General features: G+C 41.0%; 2 protein-coding genes across 3 annotated transcripts; one reads left to right on the top strand and one right to left on the bottom strand.

Annotated features, from left to right (window-relative positions):
• Positions 1 to 6,982: 6,982 nt before the first annotated feature.
• On the top strand, positions 6,983 to 11,894 carry LOC147864576 (pentatricopeptide repeat-containing protein At3g03580-like). The gene has a single exon (XM_087320501.1). It carries the CDS (start codon positions 7,034 to 7,036, stop codon positions 10,886 to 10,888), a length of 3,855 nt encoding a protein of 1,284 aa, XP_087176627.1. The 5' UTR covers positions 6,983 to 7,033; the 3' UTR covers positions 10,889 to 11,894.
• A 112-nt stretch (positions 11,895 to 12,006) lies between these two features.
• On the bottom strand, positions 12,007 to 15,421 carry LOC147864575 (putative pentatricopeptide repeat-containing protein At3g47840). Of its 2 annotated transcripts, XM_087320504.1 has the most exons (2): positions 14,900 to 15,421; positions 12,007 to 14,791 (listed from the first exon to the last, which is right to left on the bottom strand). In XM_087320504.1, exons 1-2 carry the CDS (start codon positions 15,402 to 15,404, stop codon positions 12,798 to 12,800), a joined length of 2,499 nt encoding a protein of 832 aa, XP_087176630.1. In that variant the 5' UTR covers positions 15,405 to 15,421; the 3' UTR covers positions 12,007 to 12,797. The 2 variants fall into 2 exon arrangements, with proteins under 2 accessions (XP_087176630.1, XP_087176629.1); XM_087320503.1 differs by having other exon boundaries at positions 12,007 to 15,421.
• Positions 15,422 to 21,358: the final 5,937 nt, after the last annotated feature.

The following is a 21,358-nucleotide window of genomic DNA, read 5'->3' as shown; positions in this document are numbered from 1 at the left end:
TTACTCCTACAAATGTGCAATAGTACCGGATTGCTTATTGCAAATGGTATTTCCTTATGGCCCAACACTAATGGTTTTACATGTAGAAAACACAACGGAAATAGTGTGATTGACTATGTGCTACTTTCCGAAGGTATTTTGGATTGTATACATAAAATCTCACTTGGTGAAAGGACACCGGAATCCAATCATAGGCCTTTATGTATTGATCTCAAATGTATGCATAGGTTTGATTGTGAGAAGGCTATTGAAGATAATAAACAAACACACTTGACCATGAACCTTAAGCGAGCACCCATGTATTCCAAGATGGTTGAGGATATGTTACAAATGACAAAGATACAACATGGTGCCACACTAGGATGCAAATGGGAAGCTTTCAAGAAAGCCATTCTCTCATGTACAAACAAATGTTTTTCGACCAACCGCACATCTTGGAAATGCATCAAGAAACTTAGGAAAAAATGGTTTGATAAAGAATGTCGTGAAGCTCGAAAGTGCCTTATGGTTTAGGATGTAGTTAAGGATAAAGAGAATTACCAAAAGCATTTGCATGAGTATAAAAGGCTTATTCAAAGAAAGAGAAGAATATGGGAAGTTACTCAACAATTTATCCAAACGCAAGAGAAAGCACATGCATGTGCTAAATTTTGGGGAAATCTAATGGGAAAACGTGTTGAGAATTATGGTGACTTAACTCTTCACAACTTGTCTATGCATTGTAAGAATTTATATGAGTTATCTCTTGTCGGAAAGATGATGTGTTATGGTTCTCTTTCACATATGCCTCCCTTCTTTACAATTGAAGATATATGCATAGGACTTAAGAAATTGGCCTCTCGAAAGGCAAGCAATCTTCAATGTATAAAGGTTGAAATGCTCAAATGGACGGGAAAGGAAGCACATATATGGATAAGCGATATGTTTAATGATGCATTGCAACATGGTATGCCGTACGATTGGACTACAAATTGGATCAAACCTTTACATAAAGGTGGAGATATAAATAATATAAACAACTATCGAACCATCATGGTTGGCTCATTAATGGCAAAACTATTTGGATGTATAATGGAATCAAAGATAAGTGTATGGGCTGAAAAAAGTGGTAAGAGAGCTTATGGACAAGCTAGCTTTCGGAAACACCATAGCACCATTGATCACCTTATCACCCTTTGAGTATTAATGGAGGAAAGTCGCCTTAGAGGTAAAGGTTTATATTGTTGCTTTGTAGACTTCAAGAAAACTTTTGATATGGTACCTCGTGAGCATCTTTGGAGGCGAATGGAAGAACTTGAGGTGCCAAGTGAATATATGCTTGCAATTTCCCGAATTTATGAGAAGGTTATATGTTGTGTGCTCATGAGAGATAAACTTTCAGATTTTTTCAAAAGCACTATTGGTGTTAAGCAAGGATGCCCACTCTCACCAACACTATTTGGTCTATGCATTGATGAATTGGAAGAAATGGTTACCAACTTTGCAAAGGAAGAATGTGTTGAAGAAGTTGCCATTGGGAATGTTGTGATTATGCTTTTGCTATATGCAGATGATGTAGTGCTTTTTGCAAATACTTTAGGAGATGCACAAAAGCTTATGAAGGCATTGGAAAAATTTTGCATGCATACTAAATTAAGTGTCAATAGCTCTAAAACAAAGATTATGCTTGTGAAGAGCCAAAAAAGAGATAAACCATGCATTATGTACAACAATGAGCCACTTGAATGTGTGGAAAGCTTCAAATATCTTGGCCTTGAAGTTCCTTCAAATCATAGATGGAATGAATGTGCTACACGCCGCTTAGAGGCGGGCAAGCGAGCATACTATGCATTTGAGAACACATGCAATCTTGGAGATATTAAGTGTTGGGTCCTCAAGAAATATCTTTTTGACACTTTGGTGACACCGGTTCTTCTCTATGGGGTGGAAGTATGGGGCGGTAGCATCCCTAAATCTATGTGGAAAGAGTTTGAAAATGTCCAAAAGCATTTTCTTACCAAGTTTCTACAAGTGAAGAAACAAACGCCCTACACCCTCCTCCTCCTTGAGACGGGATCGCTTCCCATTGAGATCATGGCCATGGAAAGGGCTGTTGAATATGTGCTTAAGGTTCAAAAAAGTCCCTCACATCAACTTCCTAAAATTGCGTGGCAAGCAAGCAAAAAGATCCAAAAGACGCATAAAAGCAAAATTTTGTGTTCCGGTTGGATGCAAGATATAGAAAAATGGTTTGGTAGATGGGATGCGAGACACTTGCTTCATGATGCATCAATAGATTCCTCAGTAAATGAGTCATTTTTGCAATGCCAATGTATCATGACATGGGACAAATGTGGAGGCTCACACTTCACACATTATACTACACATGTTGCACCTAACTACAAAACCATATTCTTTGCGGAACGGGGAAATCGTACACATCCATACATGGTAGAGCCCATATCGTTATCTTCCATTCGAACCATTGCTTCCATGCGACTTAGCTCACTTGCATTGCGATGTGAAACATGGCGTTGGGGTACAAGTGATGAGAGTGGTCGGCTATGCACACTTTGCCCTAAACAAGTTCGCGAGTCTGAGTATCACACTTTGATACAATGCTCTGCCTTTGATTATATTCAACCATGCTTTCCACATCTCTTCGATCAAGCCCAATCTTTGCATGAATTCCTCTCACAACCACAATGTGCACTCCGGTCCTTTGCAATATGCACATAAGCGAGACACCCGAACACCTTCAGATGTCGGTAAGACACATCCTTACCAGTCCATACTTTCTGCAGTGAGTCTCCGTCCAAGGGTACTGAGGGTAATCTGCTTATCACATACGTCGTTGTTGACAGCGCCTTAGCCCAAAACATCTTGGGTAGCTTTGCATGTGCTAGCATAATCCAGACCCTCTCCATTATGGTCTGGTTCATCCTCTCGGCCAGCCCGTTTAGTTCCGACGTCTTCGGCACAGTAAATTCAAGCCAGATTCCCTTCAAGCGGCAATACTCCTCAAATTGCCCCCGGTATTCTCCTCCGTTATCTACTCGAACCGCCTTCAGCTTCCGGCCGGTTTCTCTTTTCACTCTGACGTGGAGCTCCTTGAAGACGGATAAAACCTAATCCTTCGTCTTCAATGGTGTGGCCCACAACTTCCGGCTGTGGTCGTCTATGAACTTGACGAAGTACTGCGATCCGGCATGTGACTTCGTGTCCACTTGACACACATCGGTATGCACCAGCTCCAGTGGTGCATTACGTCTCATCGATGGTCTTGAGAGGAAGGAGGTTCGGTTTTGCTTACCAGCCAGGAAATCAGTGCATCTCTCAAGATGCACATCCTTCACCGGAATGAGGTTGTCATCCGCAAGCCTCTTCATCCCCTTCTCGCTCATGTGACACAGTCTCTTGTGACACAGCTCACCGGTAGTGTCAGATGCAATGTTCACTTCTTCCGGACATATCCGGGCATTCATTAGGTATAATGTGTTGACCATCCGGGCCCGAGCCACTATCAGGCTCCCCTTGCTAAACTTCATGACACCTTTCCGGATGCTACCCATGTAGTGTAGCCTTCATCATCTAGCTAATCGGCTGATATCAGGTTCAGTCGAACCTCCGAAACGTGTCGGACATCCTTCAGCAGCAGCTTGCATCCGGTTGGTGTTGTCAACCACACATCTCCTATGCCGACAATTTGGCACGTACCTTCATTCCCCATCCGGACATAGCCGTGATCACCGGTTGTGTAGGATGAGAAGCATTTCCGGTCCGGGGTCAGGTGGAATGACGCTCCGAAATCGACAACCCACGTTGTCTCGTCGCCGGCAAGGTTCAACTCACTCTCCTCGGTGATGAGCATCAACTCTTCTTCACTTGTCGCGATTGTCGTCGTTCCCTTCCGGTCCGGTCCCCTCCGGTCTCTACCGTTCCGGTCCGGTGACCGCTTTGAATCGGTACTGTCGGTTTCCTTGTCTTTCCGGAAATGCCGACAGTTCTTCTAGAAATGCCCCGGCTTCCCACAGTAGAAGCAAGTGGGCCTTCCCCTTGACTTTGACCGTGTCCCCGACTTTTCCCGGTTCTGGGGACTCAAGTTCCTTTGTCTTCCTTGTTCCGATTCAGTAAGGAGTCCTCTGGAGTCGGAGCTCGTATCCTTGTCTTTCCGACGCGCCTCTCATCTAGCAAGCTCGACTTGACTCTTGCTAGGGATAACTGTTTTCCTTCCAGCCCGGCGTTGCCCATAGTGACAACCAACGTCTCCTAGCTATACGGGAGGGAACCAAGCAGGAGCAGTGCTAGTACCTCATCGGCGAGAGGTACTTCCAACGATATTGCCTCGTGAATCAACCCCTGGAAGGCATTCATGTGCTCCGCCATGTTGGAGCCATCTTGGTACTGGAGTTGCACTAGCTTCCGAACTGAAACCCAATTAACAACATTTTTGTTCTAGAACATAATGTTGATCTTCTCCTAGAGCTCATGAGTCGTACTCTCCTCATTAAAGTTGTTGTACAGGCTCATGTCGATGAAGCACCGTATGTACGCCGTTGTCTTCATGTGGATCACCTCCCATATCCTGGCATCGATCTTGTCCAGTCTCTTGTCCCCGAACTGAACAGGCAACCAGAGATCTTTAACCACGAGCATGTCCCTCATCTTCAACTTCCACACTGAGTAGTTGGAGCTGGTGAGCTTGAACATGCCTCCCAACGAATCTTCCATTTTCTGTGTTGTTTTGCTCTGATACCAGATTGTGAGATTATGCGGAATTATGCTCGGCCATAACCGAGTCTTCAATTACTTCATTGAGAATTACAAACACAGAAATGGGAATGTGGAGATAGATGCATGTATACACAAGAAAACACTAAAAGAGAGTACACAGTATGTTTACGTGGAAAACCCTAAACGAGAAAAACCACGGGAGCCCACAAGCTCCAAACTATCACTATGTCTAAGAGGAATACAAGAGGGGAACACAGAGGCAACGACCTCGTGCTCACAATCTTCGCCTGGCGGCGGTTACAACAAAGACTCTCTCTCTCTCTCTCTCTCTCTCTCTCTCTCTCTCTCTCTCTCTCTCTCTCTGCTACACGTTGTACAACAGTTACACCAATAACTCTATACAAAATAATGACCACACCACCAAGAGTTTGCCCTAGGTCATATTTATACCAATATGCCTTTCGGGCTATTTACAAATATAGCCCCAGTGGGCTCTCTGGAACATATTTACATGTATCTCCCTTCATCCGGTGAGAGGTTCTCACCGGGCCTGCATCATCCGGTTCTCACCGGGTCTTCCTTATCGGGTACTCATCATCCGGTTCTCACCGGGTCTTCCTTACCGGGTATCCATCATCTGGGTCTCACCGGGTCTTCCGTTGTTGGGTATCCATCATCCGGTTCTCACCAGGTCCTCCGGGTACTCATCATATCCCATCCGGAGGGACCGAAATCCTAACACCATGTCCAAACATCCAACTTCAGAACCTCCATAGCCAATGAATCCCAAGCAAGTTGCTCAAGATCATCCATGATTGAATGTTCAAACGTAGATTGAGATTCATCAACACACATCCTTAGGGTTGTATATCGAAATATTGTGTTTAGGTTCTCCCGCTTGACGAAAACCTCGAGAATTCGATGAATTTACAACCCGTCCCAATGAATCAAACTGAAGGTGAAGGGGTAATCCCTTATCCCTAAATTGTCGTTGCCAAGGAACTTTTCGAGAACCCTCCCTAGTTTGTGAATTACCTTGCCAAGTAGTCTCGGGAGTAGTAGACAAACTATGTAGTTGCATATTCATTGCTTTCCCCTTCGACTTGCCCTTAACCTCAAGCGTTGTTTAATCCAATTGATGTATGGGATTTTCCTAGTAAAAAATAATATAACCGCACGATCATAGAATATATCAAAAGATTGCAACACTGCCTTAGCATCAACTTCCATATCATGCACATCCTCATCAATGCATTCTTTCACTTCATTTCGTTTTCTTCCACAATATCAGACAACAACGTATTGGCAATTCCCCATAAATTATCCCAATTACAATGATCCTTGTCAACCTCATCTACATGTATTACTTCGGCATATGTAAATTTTTTCTCATTAATTTCCTCAATACCCTTAAACCTCTTAGAGCTTCCAATGTCTTCCCTTTCATGATTACATTCAACCATCACATTACTCTTTTTTGGATTAATTGTTTCCATATCGATGTCCCCCATAATTTGTGAGCAATTTATGTTTATATCCATTATTCTTTATGTGATTTCGATCCAAGATAAAAACAATTTTCCATGAACAAGAGAGACAATCAGAACTCACCCGATTAAAGAGGTCGAAGATGATGAAGACAATGAAAGACCCACAATGTGTGTTGAGTATGTGGATGTTGACAACACAAGATTCCTTATTTCTATTGTTGCTGCTTGTACAAACCACCAAATTTAACTTGCTATATCTTGTTACGAAGCTCTAATCGAGGGCTTGCTAACACTTTATCTTTATGCCCAATTCCATTGCCGATAGAGAGCGCAACAACAAAAACAAATTCGCTTCTTCTTCTTCCCCTCTCCACTCTTGGTTTTTTTTCTTCTCTCTCTCTCTCTCTCTCTCTCTCACTCTCTCAAATTCACGATTCAGAGTATCACACATTGATACAATGCTCTGCCTTTTGATCATATTCGACCTTGCTTTTCACATCTCTTCGACCGAGCCCAATCCTTGCACGAAATTTTCTCACAACCACAACGTGCACTCTCGATTACAACATTCATTGGTAAAGTTCTTGAACATTGAGAGTCACTACTCACTCTCAAATGTATTCAGTAGTGAAATGTAATATTTTTGGTCTCATTAGGTCATATTATTTGACCCCAGAAGAAGACGATAGTAGAATCTCTCTCTCTCTCTCTCTCTCTCTCTCTCTCTCTCTCTAAAGAAAAAGAAAAACAGAAGATATCCATCCATCAGAAATTCGGACAAACTAAGGCTTTACAAATTCTGTGCAGGATGCAATCCATATCTCCACGAGATGCAGATTTCTTCCTCTGCTTCTCCTCCTCCTCTTCTTTCTCCTACTCCTTGTAACTCTCCGTGCCTGCACAACGCCATCTGCAGACTAATTCCTACCCCTCGACCCTCCTCTGCCAGACCCACCATTCCTTCGCTAAGTTTTACATCCAGAAACCGAAGTCGCTGCCTCTGCTTCCATGGATTCAGGTATGCTTACGAATCTCGTTTTTGGTCAGTTTCTCCATGTGAAAAGGATGCTACGTTAGTTTTTAGTAGTATGCTTGGAAATGGACAGAAATCAGAGTTTTTTGACAAGGTGCGAGTTTATGGATACACCATAGAGTCGGACCGTTTTAATATAGCTAAAGAAGACGTTGAGAAAGCCGAGTTTTTCGAGAAAGGGAGTATCCATGGATGCAATGTAAGACGGAATTTTGATATAGTCGAAGAAGATATTCAGAAGGTGGGAAGTGTTGTCCAAAAGCTTGATACAATCGAGGATGTTGACACAGAAGGATTTTCCAAGAAGGTGAAAAGCCATGAATTCAATGCGATACAACAATATGGTATAGTTGAAGAAGATGTTGAGAAGGGAAGAAGCCATTTGTGCAATGTGGTACAAAGGTTTAATGGAGTTGAAGATGTTGAAAAGTTGAGAAACCATGAATGGAATATAATACATAAGTTTAATGGCTTTGAAGGTGTCGAGGGCCATGGATGGAACGTGGTGCGAAAATTTGATGGAGCTGAAGAGCATGTTGAAAATGTAAGCAACCATGGATACAATGTGGTCAAAATATTTGATAGAGCTGAAAATGTTGAATCATCAGGCTCAGAAACCCATTCATTTGAAATTCGGGAAAGTTGTAATGCTGAGCTCCCACTAACTTCTGAAGAAGTTTTTCATGTACTTAAGGTATGGGAAACTGGTTCAACTTCAATAGAGAATACAATCATAATCATGCAAAGATGCAGGAAGACCAAAAACTTAGCATACGCAAGGTCTATCTATCTGCATGTCTGCAGCAATGGTCTCTCGACTCATAAAGCCGTGGAGAACTATATTGTCCCAATGTTTGTGGAATGTGGAAGCATACTTGATGCACAACTTGTGTTCTACAGGTTGGCTCACCGCAAAGAACATTCATGGACATCTCTCATACTAGGACATGGTGAACACGGGGCTATAAACCATGCCTTTCTCTTACATAGGAAGATGCAAGAGGATAACATCAATCCTAGTGTCCATACATTTTTAGCTCTATTAAAAGCTTGTACAAAACTTAAAGATATTGAGAAAGGCTGGAATATCCATCTTGAGGTTTTGCATCACGGTTTTGATAAGCATGCTTCCATTGCGCCAGCTTTAATAGATATGTATTCCCAGTGCGGGATGCTTATAGAGGCGTTGGAAGTCTTCGAGGAGCTGACATATCAAGACGAGCTTTCGTGGAGTAGACTTATTGCAGGATATGTTGAACATGGACCTCAGAATGAGGCTCTAAAATTATTTGACCAAATGAAACTAGCAGGTGTCAATCCTAGTGGTTCCATATTTTCAGGCACCTTTAAGGTTTGTGGTGCTCTTGGTATTATAGAAAAAGGTTATGAATTACACACAGAATTGGTTATGAAGGGGCTTGATAGAGATAATTTTGCTGGAACCTCTTTAGTTTGCATGTATGCAAAATGTGGATCAATTGAAGATGCACGTGAATCTTTTCAGAGATTACCTGATAGGGATGTTGTGTCATGGAATACTCTGATTGCAGGTTATGTAGACTCTGCAGATGGTGAAGAAGCTTTGAATTGCTTTGCAGAGATGAAAATGCAGGGTGTATCTCCTGATTCTGTCACATACTCTAGTAGTTTAAAAGCTTGTGGCATCTTAAGATTGATAGATAAAGGACGAGAAATCCACATGGAAGTCGTGCTAACTGCCATTGAAAACGATTTATCAATTTCAAATCATTTGATCGGGATGTATGCAAAATGTGAGTTTGTTTTGGAATCCCAGCACGTTTTCAACTACATGCCTGTGAAAAATGCTGCATCATGGACGTCATTAATCGCAGGATTTGCCGATCATGGACTTGCCGCACAAGCATTGGATTATATTGAAAGCATGCAGTTTGAAGGCATATCACCTGATGCTGTGATATTTGCATGCAGCTTGAATGCTTGTTGTATTTTAGGAGATCTTGATAAAGCAAGAAAAGAACATACGGATATCGTGCAAAGAGGGCTTGAAAAAGATCCTGCAGTGGGAAGCACTCTTGTCAGCATGTATGCAAAGTTGGGTGCAGTCGCAGAGGCACAGAATGCCTTTGATAAGCTTCGTGTACGAAGCGTTGTGGAGTGGACTGCACTTACCACTGGGTATATTGAATATAGACTGTATAAAGAAGCAATTAAGTATCTTGATTTGATGGAACAAGATGGCATTGCACCCAATTCAATCACTTTTATTTGTGCACTGACAGCATATGGGATTCTTGAGGAAGTTGAGAAAGGCCAAGAAATACACACGGCGATTGTATTTAGGGGACTCGAAACTGATTTGCATGCAGGTAATAGTTTGATTGGAATGTATGGTCGATGTGGTTTACTTTTCGATGCAGAAGAAGTGTTTAAGAAGCTCTTGCGTAAGGATATTGTGTCATGGAACACACTAGTCTCTGCATTTGTTGAACATGAACCCAGCCAAGCAGCATTAAATTTGTTTGATGAAATGCAGATGCAAGGTCAGACTCCTAATACTGTGACATTTATCAATATTTTCAAAGCTTGTGGTCATTTAGGAGCTTTAGACATGGGGCGTGAAATCCATGTGAAGCTCAGGCGAAGTGGATTCAATTTGGAGCCTTCTTTGAGCAATGCTCTGATCAGCATGTACGCTAAATGTGGTTCAGTTTCAGAGGCTCAGGAAGTATTTGATAGGTTGCAGGTTCGCGATGTTGTTGCATGGAGCACAATGATTAAAGCATATGGTGTTAATCACAAAGGTCAAAAGGCAATGCAGTATTTTGAGGACATGCAAGAGGACAAGGTGAAGCCAGATGCCATCACATTTTCATGTCTTCTTCTTGCATGCAGCCATGCGAGCCTTGTGCATGAAGGCAAAGAATATTTCAAGGTGATGAGAGATAAGTATGGCATCATGCCGGAAACAGAGCATTATACCAGCATTATCGATCTCCTAGCAAGATCAGGTAGGTTATATGAGGCAGAGCAGTTCATTACAATGTGTTGTCCTATATCAGAGGGAACGTGGAGTGCATTGCTTAGTGGCTGCAAAACATATGGAGAACTGGAACTAGGATCGAGATGCTTTCAGCAGCTTGTTGATATAAATCCAGACATAGCTGCTTGGTATGTCCTTATGGCTGATATTTATGCTACTGCTGGTAGATGGGATGATGTGATGTGGATAGAGGAACTAAGGAAGCATGTTGGGGCAGCTAAAAAGCCTGCCAAAGCATTGATAGAGGTCGATAAGAAGATACATGAGTTTGTGGTTGGCAATGATGAACATGGATATGATAAGGTTTTGAAGTGCTTGAATAGTATGAGTTCATCTCTGAAAAAAGAAGGTCATCTTCCTAACCTTGATTTAGTTTTAAATTCACGTGCTGATGTCGGGAAGGAGTCGGCATTATGTGAACATGCTGAGAAATTAGCCTTGGCTTTTGGACTTCTGAGTACTAGTCCAGGGGTGACTTTACATGTGACAAAGAATCTAAGGATGTGTAGTGATTGTCATAACACAAGTAAGATCTTATCCCATGTCGAAAAGCGTGAAATCATTCTTCGAGATGATTGCTGTATTCATCACTTTAAGGATGGATTATGTTCTTGTGGAGATGCTTTCTGATCATTGTAAACATGGGTAGGTCTATCTCTTTGTTGGGCAAAGAGGAATTATGAATCACCAAAATACTAATGCTGCAGTAGTGTCAGTGACCACTTGGCATGTTAAGGTATAACTTTGTCAAGCAAGTGAAGGAAGTCTCAGATTCTATTTCATCATGGGATTGAGGCTAGTATTTGAAGATTACTCGTGCCCAAGATCCATGATGCAAAATTAGGATGAATATCAACTGAAAGGGAGAGGTTGCTATTGCAGCTGAAAAGAAAATAAAAGCCAATGTCCAAAATACTTGAGGCGAAGTTATGATGAATATGAACTGCAAGGAAGAGGTCACTATTGCAGCTGAAAAGAAAAGAAAAGCCAACAACTAGGCTTACTATTTTCTGAGAAATATTGAAAACAAGATGTATATAATTTATGGAAAAGTCCAAAATACTGAGGCCCATCAAGAGAGGATGTCCTCATCTACGAGAATAACAAACGAAAGAAAATGAGTAAACTACCAAAAAGCTGCATAAGATACAGTTTTGATAGTGAGGGGAGAAGGGCAGAAGCCCATCCCATACACAGCCTCATTGCTTCAAGATGATTTGTTTGTTTGATGGACAGCCCTTCGAATCATTTTGAAGGATGTTCACCCATTGCAATAAAATATTTTGCTAAGGCATCAGATGTCAAAGATTGGTTGGTATATCAAAGCCATGTTTATTGTTGTAATGATCAATGTCTTGGATTCAAAATATTTTGTGATTATATACTGATGCTGCCATGTTGCTCTTTTCATTTAGACGGTATTGGATAACTGATCAATTATTTTATGTCTAAAGATATAAATTTATGTAGAGGTTTATAGCTTTGATAGAAAGTTATATCAAGTTTTGTCCATTATGGCATTGTAAATCATGGAAATCACCTTCAATGGTTTTTTATTTGTCAATAACAATGGGGAGTGACAGATATATACACTATTGTGTTCACCTTTCATGATGTTGTCCAAATGACCTGCATGTCTTCTACACCACTGTCTTCTACACCACCCTTGGTGTCTCACAGCCCAAACCTACCCCATCTAGCCACCTGTTGCAAACATGACCATCTACCACCCTTACCCCCCTTCACCCATTGAGTTTCCCGTCCATATTTTTCAGTTCATCCCCATGCTAAAAGGTTTTCGTCTCAATCTCTCCTAACCTAATCCACATTTATAGCCCTCTACCTGCAGTGCCCAAAATTCAATCTGGTTGATCACAACCTCTTAGATCACATGTGAGGTGGTGCACCCTATATAGTGTGCCTGCATTAATATATGGACAATAACAAGTACTAGCCACACTCCCCTGACTTTTTCTATGCTCAAAAGACCCAATGTAGTAGAGAGACACATGATTCGTATCATAGGTATTTGGATCTGTACGAGAGACTCAAGATTGGTATCAGAGGCACATGATTCATACCATAGATATTTTGATCTGTACGAGAGACTCAAGATTGGTAACAGAGGCACCATGATGTTATAGGCCCATGCATCTTTATGGTACAAGCATTAGGGTCATCTCCTCCATGGTCACCACAAATGTGACCGCCAACCCCATCATAATGGCCAAAAATATCATTGGTTTGATTCCCAATAGAAGTGAATCCTGGACAGATGAAGGTTCGATAAGTACCCTTCCATTCTCGTCACTTGCATCAACTTATGCATGTTGACATTTCTTACCTCTTGAATCAACATTGATGATGGATTCTGTAAAAACAAGTTATGTTTTGATCCTCAAGGGAAATGAATCTTCGATAGATCAAGGTCCAGTAAGTACCATTCTATTTTCATCTTTCACACCAACTTTGACGAATTTCTCGCCTCTTGAATCAACATTGATAGTGGATTTGGCATAAGCAAATTTTGGTACAATCCTCAAGAGAATTGAATCTTGGAAAGATCAAGGTCTAATAAATACCCGTCCATTTTCATCTTACGCACCAACTTATGCATGGTTGATGAATTTCTTGTTTCTTGATTAGTTCCCACCAGAAATTCATGAATTTTGTTATCTAATTCTATTAAGGCAATGGCGGGCTTTTTATCAGCTCGTGCAAGTTTTCTCATCTCTTCAATCCGCAAAGAATCCTCCAACTTCCCCACACTTAAATAAATATCCGACATCATCACATACCAAGTTGCATCTTTGGGATTCAACTCCACAAGCAGCTTAAAACATCTCATCCCTACTTCTTCATCTCCATACATTTTGCAAGCACTTAGCAAAGCTGTCCATGTTGCTTCGGGGGGCGGAGAAAGCATCTCAAGGAAATGCTCTGCTTCATATAAATATCCCGACCTTGCAAGGATATCCACAATACAAGAATAGTGTTCTATGGATGGTACAATTCCATACAAAGCTTCCATTTCTTCGAAATATTGGTATGCTTCAAGGAGCATGCCATTTTGACAACATGCATTGAGAAGACATATAAATGTCACGGCATCAGGATGGATGCCGTGTTTTTTCATACTTTTAAAGCAATTAAGAGCCATCATTGGTTCCTGGTTCAAAGCATATCCTTTCATCATTGAGCACCAAGAGACAGCATCTTGAACAGGAGACTTATTAAAGATTAGCCATGCCTCTTCAAAAGCACCACATTTTGCATATGAGCTAATGAGGCTATTTGCAACCAAAATCTCTCGTTCAAAACCTTTGAAAATAATCTCTGCATGTAATTTATAGCTCTTGGCTAATACTCCTATATTTCCACAAGCTTTTATGGCACAAACATATGAGATCACATTCAAATCAACCTGTTCACGTTGCATTTGGTCAAGGCAATTCAGTGCTTCGTGACCGAACCCGTGTTCGGCATAGCCAGAAATCATCGATGTCCATGACATTACATCTCTAATCACAAGCTTATCGAAGACATCCTGAGCCTTGGAAAGCAATCCACACTTGGTATACATGCCCACAAGAGTTTTCCCAAGTGACATATCTCTTAACTCTATTCCTTTCTGTGAGATCTCCAAGTGAATTTCTTGACCTTTTCGAGCTGCCCCAATGATTCCACAAGCTTTGAGAACACAACAATATGTTACTTCATTGGGCGTGATTCCGTCATGCTGCATTTGCTCGAAATGTTTGAGTACATCTTGGCCAGACCCATGTTCGGTATATCCTGCAATAAGTGCCGTCCATGAGACAACATTTCGAGCTGGTAGTGAGTAAAACACATCTTCAGCTTCCAGTAAAAGCCCACACTTTGCATACATTCCGATCAATGTATTGCTGATAGAAATCTCACTCTCAAATCCATCACTAGCGAGCTTCTCATGTAATATTCGGCCCTCATCTATGGCTCCAATGCCATCACAAGCTTTCAGGCAACATGCATATGTGACAGCATCCGGGGGTATGCCTTCTAGACACATCTTCTCAAAAGAGTTCAAAGCTTCTTCACTTTGGCCATTTTCAGCATATCCAGAAATAAGAGCCGTCCATGACACCACATCTCTAACCTTCAGCTCATCAAAAGCATCCCGAGCCTGGACCATCGAACCACATTTCACATACATCCCAACCACACTATTCCCAACAGTTAAATCTGATTCATACCCTTCTTGTACTATATCCACATGAATTTCTTGGCCTATTTGCATGTCTCCAAGCCTACCGCAAGCCTTCAAGATGCAAGCAAAAGTGACTGAATTTGGAGCTATGTGATGGGATTTCATGGCTTCAAAGCAAATTAAGGCTTCTTCGGCAGAGCCATGTTCAGCATATCCGGCAATAAGGGCAGTCCAAGAGACGACATCTCGATCCACAAGGCCATCAAATACCACTCGGGCAGCTTCGCATGACCCCCCCCTTCTCGAATACATTCCAATCAATGCATTTCCAACGCACAATCCAATCTCTGAATCATCATGACAAAGACCATCATCGTCAGCACCACAACCATCATCATTCTTATCCTTCTTATTCTTAAGCATAAGCAACATCATATGAATTTCGTGACCTTTACTATATGCTTCCATGGCTCCACATACCTTAAACATCGAAGCTATGGTGGCATCGTTAGGGGAGAAGCCCTCGAACTTCATTTGCTCGAAACATTGCAGTGCATGTGTTCGAGGGCCATATTCAGCATAGCCTGATATCATAGTGTTCCAAGAGACCACATTTCTCTCAGGGAGCTCGAAGAAGGAATCTCGAGCTTCAGGGAGAGCGCAACACTTGGCGTACATGCCCACCAAGCTCCTACATACAAGAAGGTGATGGCCACAGTGCAATCCATTGATTTGGGCATGCAGGAGCCTTCCTGTTTTGAGGTCTTTAAGCTTAGAGCAAGCTTTGAGGAGGGGTAGGAAAGTGAAGTGTGTGGGGAGTGTACATGCCTCTTGCATTTGGCGATGGAGGGAAAGAGCTTGGGTCCATTCCTGTGATGTGATGCAGAGGAGCAGGGCAGATGTCCATGCTCGTTCATTTGGGAGGAGGGATGTGTCCACCATGTATGATGAAGAGGCCATCCATGCTAGACTGTGTGTGGATGTACAGACACAAACACTGAGGTAATAGCTATGGTAGCTAGAAGAGACTAGAGTCTAGAAGCATTGAGAGACATGTCTCTCCCATGACCTGCCCGCCATTGCTCCTATTGGCCGGACAAATAGCTCCGATTGTCCGGACAGGTAGCTCCGATTGTCCGGACAGGTAGCTCCGATTGGCCGGACAAATAGCTCCGATTGGCCGGACATATAGCTCCGATTGGCTGGACATATAACTCCGATTGGCCGGATATATAGCTCCGATTGGCCAGACAAATAGCTCCGATTGGCCGGACATACCTCCGATTGGCCGGACATACCTCCGGTTGTCCGGATTGCGCTTTGCACATACATAGGCTTCGGGTTTTACTACTCATGTCTGAAACAATAGGAATAGAGTATGAAGAAATTATGTGCCCTGCTATCCTTTCGTATGACAAGCGCCCTGCCTGCTGCTTCAATAGTCGTGGCTTGACCATGCATTCTCTCGAGCTTTCATTGGTGGGTGTATAAAGGCCCATCGCGACCCACTTACTTCCATTTTGTGCACGCACTCCTTGTTGCTTTTTAATTCGATTAGCCACCACTTGGTCACCCATGCGTGCTACGACAACTAAATTTGGGTTCACTTTGGTATAATATTCAACCCGCCCAATTGTGTTGTGTGCACTTCTTCGACATGTTGGTTGCTCGGTATCCACCTGCCAAAGATTTTGTATGCATCACCCTTCCCCGAGACAATGAGGTTGTTGACCCACCAAATTATAACCATGTCATGGCTTGAAGTGAAACATGGAGCATAAATATCATGAAAGAAAAATTTTCTTCATCTATGATGGCACAAACATCTTGTACAAATTTATACTGTGACTTTGGGAAAAAACCCATTGAACATTGTTTATGCAGGTATGGGCAAACTCTCTCACTTTTGTCCATTCTTCTTCTTCTTTGAAACAAACAAGTTTTCAGCAATGCACTGTGCTATAATTGCACACAACCCTCACATAATTTCGTGAGTCGACCACACTAAAGATGATGAGAAGTGCAAGAGATGTACATGCACACTCTTTTATAAAGGGATGATGAATTTAACATAAGTGGCATGAGACCTAGAACTACTAACCATACACACACACAAATGCTAAAAGTATTCAAGATTTACTTGCGAGAATGTGTAACCACGCAAGACTATAACAATCAAAGTGCTTCCCCATTGTGCTATTTGCATATGAGAATATCAACTTTAATTTCATTATCCCATTGTATGTTATGTACAAATCAAGTTTCTATAAACATTATGAAAAGAATGTCAACAGAAGCTGATAGCTTTCTTAATTGATAGATTGGAAACATATTTATAAATGGACACATTAAAGTTATTTTGTAAGTGGATAGTTTAGAACATATAAATCAAAATACTCATGGAAGCAATTCACACTCCTCTTAAAGTCATAATAACTTCAGTATGTTTCCTTCTAAAATGGAGAGGTTCCCCGATGTTACAGATGGTGGATGGCAATGCAAAGTGTTAGGTGTAAAGGCTCGTAGTTCACAAATTAGGTAATTATTCGTATATGTGAACACATTGTTCACCTGGACAGGACACCTTTTTATTTTGTAATGTGAACACACCACTTTCTTTGTAAGGTTAACTAATACAGTAGACATTCGGTTAAGTGCGCAATTTGAACGCAAGGAAGAAGTGCGCACTTAACTGAGCTGCGCACTTAGGGGTTTTCTGAAACATTTTAGGGTTTTTTGGAAATTTTTAGGGTTTTTTGAAATATTTTCCTTCTGTATGCTAATCATACAAATCTTGATAAGAAAAGTGATAAATTTATGTGATAAATTGACCTAAAATGTTTCTAGTTCCACCATTCATACTTTTCAATTTCTTTCTCTCAAACATTTTAGGGTTTTTGGGAAATTTTTAGGGTTTTCTTAAATATTTTTCCTTCTGTATGCTAATCATACAATTCTTGATAAGAAAAGTGATCAATTTATGTGTTAAATTAACCTAAAATGTTTCTAGTTTCACCATACACACTCTTCAATTTCTTTCTCGGTTCTAGATGGTATTTGTCTTTTTGCTACATCTGAGAAATACATCCATTATGCAACAAACCTAATGAGCTTCCTTGGATGCATCATGCGATGGGATTTTTTCTTGCGTTTTCTTCCTAGTGGCAGCAAGTTTGAGGAATTGAAGTACAGATGGAGGAGACAAGAAAAGAGAGAGGGGGAGCAACAGATAGATCACCGACTGCAACTTTTGTCATCTAAACAAGATGCACAGAAAGAGAGAGGGAGGGAGAGAGGCTTTCTTCATGCAAGAAAAGAGCACACACAGATGTGATACAGGCACACACAGAAAGAAAAGGAGAACAGATGGATATGTTGCGCGTGGAGAAGGAGAGCTCACGTTCACAGCCAATTGCTACAAAACTTGACTATTCACGATCATCAAGATTTGTTTTCCATTCTTTGCTTATGTTCTTTAATCAAGAATCAAAATCACAGATTTGTAATCGTAACACACACACGCACACACACATGTAGAACACATGACACACATGACATACCCACAGAAACTCCTTTCGTTGTTTTCTTAATGTTTGGACTCGCTCTCGTTACCATAACACTTCTTGGTTCCTGTGTGACTAAACTTGTGGGATGTCCTTGTAATCGTAAACACACACATATGACACACACATAGACATACCCACAGAAGCTCCTTTCGTTGTTTTCTGAATGTTTGGAACATAGTTTTAACTTGGTTTGATGTAATTTCGTCATGAAACAATGTAATTTTTTTTATCCGGATTTTGACCACTAAAAAAGGCGCACTTAATAGAATGGTGCACTTATGTGGGCACGCACTTAACCGAATGTCTACTGTATAATAACCTTTTTTTTCTTGTGTACCAATCAAGGCAGTTGGGTACACCAAAGATCTGTGTGTCTCTACTCTCATCTCTACTACAGTCCTGTTTGTTGAACGTCATCTCTCAATAGCTGATCCGTCAAACATCCCTCTTTACCTTTAACTGGTATCAAAGCCAAATCTCTTTCCTCTACTTTGCTGTTTTTCTTTAGATTCAGAATCAGCAGAAAACACAGATTTTAAAAATAAAAACAAAAAAAAATAAAAAATCTGTCAAACCCTTTCCTATTGGTATTTTGCTCAATTTCTGAAGGCATCTGTCATAAATCTTGGGAGCAATGGCCTCCACTTCAGCTGAAGTGAAAAGCCTCTTTGAAATCAAGAGATTTGATGGAAAAGGTTTCGAATTGTGGAAAGAGCGTATGTTAGGCATCCTCTTTCTAAGAGATTGTGAAGATGCTCTTGTAGAAAAGAAACCAGAGAGCATGGAAAATGATGCTTGGAACACTCTGAATAAGAAAGCCATTACATATATTAAAATGGCTGTTTCTGATGAAATTCTTGTAGATGTAAAGGGCTTGACTACTGCCCATCAAGTTTGGGAGAAACTTAAGAAAACTTACGAGAATACTACTCCTGTGAATCAGGTGCATTTGATGAGAAAACTTGTTAGTATGAGGCTTGATGAGTCGAAAGGTGCAACAGAGCATCTATCTTTATTCACAGGTACTCTCTCCCAACTACAAGATTCAAGATTACCAGCTTTTGATGACAAGCTTAAAGCTATCTTCCTAATTATGACTTTACTGGATTCGTGGGAAACATTAGTTGTTTCACTATCTAATAGCCCCACCTTGACCTTCGATGGTGTGCGGGGCTCTATTCTTAGTGAAGAGATTAGAAGACAATCTAGCGGAGAAGGTAGTGGTTCAGCATACAATATTAGGGGGAGATATGATAAGAGGAACCCAAATGTAGGACAAAGAAATAGAAGTAAGAGTAGAGGGAAAGGAAAACAACAAGATATCACTTGCTATCATTGTGGCCGTAAAGGTCATAAGAAACCTGATTGTAGATATTGGAAGATGGAACTAGAAAGGAAGAAGAATGTAGGAGAGAAGAAAAACAAAGAGGATAAGTTTAATACAACAGAGAAAGCTAATATGGCTTCAAATGTTATCATTGAAGACCTATCTGGTGAAGATGGTGATGTACTTTGTATTACAGATGATGCCTTTATAGCTCATGTTCAAGACATGCAAATCACCAAAACAGATGTTATTGATGCTTTATTGTCAATCAATGATGGATTGACACAGACATGGATAGTAGACTCTGGGGCTTCTTTTCATGTTACTCCATGTTTGGAGTGCTTTACCACATTTGATGCAGGCAGTTATGGAAAAGTTTATCTTGGTAACAATAGTGCTTGCAATATTGATGGTATTGGAACCATACACTTGTCTTTGGATAATGGTCAAGAGCTTGTGCTCAAAGATGTTAGGTATGTACCTAGCATAAAGAAAAGCTTGCTATCTGTAGGATAGATGGATTTGCATGGTTACACCACATTATTCGGTGGTGGATTATGGAAACTAAAGAAAGGATCTATGGTTATTGTGTGAAAGGTTGCAAAAAGGGCACTCTGTACTGTTTGCAATGCAAAGCTTTACCTGGAAAGTTTCTTGCTATTGCTGAATTCGACTCTCGTTTAGAGCTTTGGCATAAGAGATTAGGACATATGAGCCAAAAAGGACTTGAAGTCCTTTCTGCTTTAAAAAGATTTGATGTTAAAGGATCAAAGCTGGTTTTTTGTAATGATTGTCTATTTGGCAAACAAGTGAGAAATTCTTATTATTCTGGTATCTCTCGTAAACCAAATGTGCTAAATTTGGTGCATTCTGATGTATGTAGCATGCTTGTAAAATCCTTGGGTGGTGCTGCATATTTTATTTCTTTTATCGATGATTATTCTAGGAAGATTTGGGTGTACTTGATGAAAAGAAAAGGTGATGCATTTGATGCATTTAAATCTTTTCATGCATTTGTGACTACTCAAAAAGGGACAAAACTGAAATGTCTCAGAACAGATAATGGGGGTGAGTTTACATCTGCAGAATTTAAGTCTTATTGTGACTTACATGGTATTAAAAGAGAGCTTACTGCTCCATATAACCCTTCATCAAATGGGGTGGCAGAAAGGTATAATAGGACCTTGTGTGAGCGAGTACGATGCATGTTGTCCACAGGTAATCTCCCTCATGAATTTTGGGGAGAAGCATTAAAAACCGCGGTTCATATATGTAATCATTCTCCCAACAAGTCCTTAAAAAATGGAATCCCTGAGGAGGTTTGGTCTGGCAAACCAGCTTCATATGACCATTTACGAATTTTCGGTTGTGATGCGTTTGTACACATTAGAAGTGAGCTGAGAAATAAGCTCGATGCTAAGTCCACCATGGGCATTTTTATGGGCTATGGTGATGAAGATGAAATGGGCTATAGGATTTGGTTACCTCAGTCCAGAAAAATTGTACGCAGCCGGGATGTTGTTTTTAATGAAGAAAAATTGTTGAAAAATGCTTGTTCCTCTGTTGGGAACTATAAGAGCGTTACATTTCAGCATCTACAGCCATCCACAAAATCTGAAAATAAACCTCATGATGCTATACCAAAGGTTGAATATGATGGTCAACCGGTTATCTTTGAGCCAGAAGAAGTGTTGAGAGACAAGCTCAACATCGGCCGGATCGGCTGAAGAAGCCGAGGATCGGATCGGTTAGGCCGAGTGCGTAAACCGGGAGGTCGTTAGGAAAGATATTCTGTGAGGAATATATTTGGGAGTTAGTGTAGGAGCTCTTGATGAGCATTGAAGTACTATCAGTACTTCGGTCAGTCCTTCCAGGACTTGTATAAAAGTGCTCACTGAGCACGTCTTATGTATAGACTGAGTATTATTATTGAATATAGTTTTTTGTGTTTCTCTCTCTGTCTCTCCCGCGTATACCGTGTAAGCCCAAGCTCTCCATTGAACCTGAGTTTCCTTCCTCTG

The sequence above is a fragment of the Azolla caroliniana genome, unplaced genomic scaffold (assembly GCF_043228905.1).
Source record: "Azolla caroliniana isolate FFs.n. ecotype wild unplaced genomic scaffold, voAzoCaro1.0.p SCAF_5, whole genome shotgun sequence".
NCBI lineage: Eukaryota > Viridiplantae > Streptophyta > Polypodiopsida > Salviniales > Salviniaceae > Azolla > Azolla caroliniana.
This window is presented reverse-complemented; position numbering and strand designations above follow the sequence as displayed.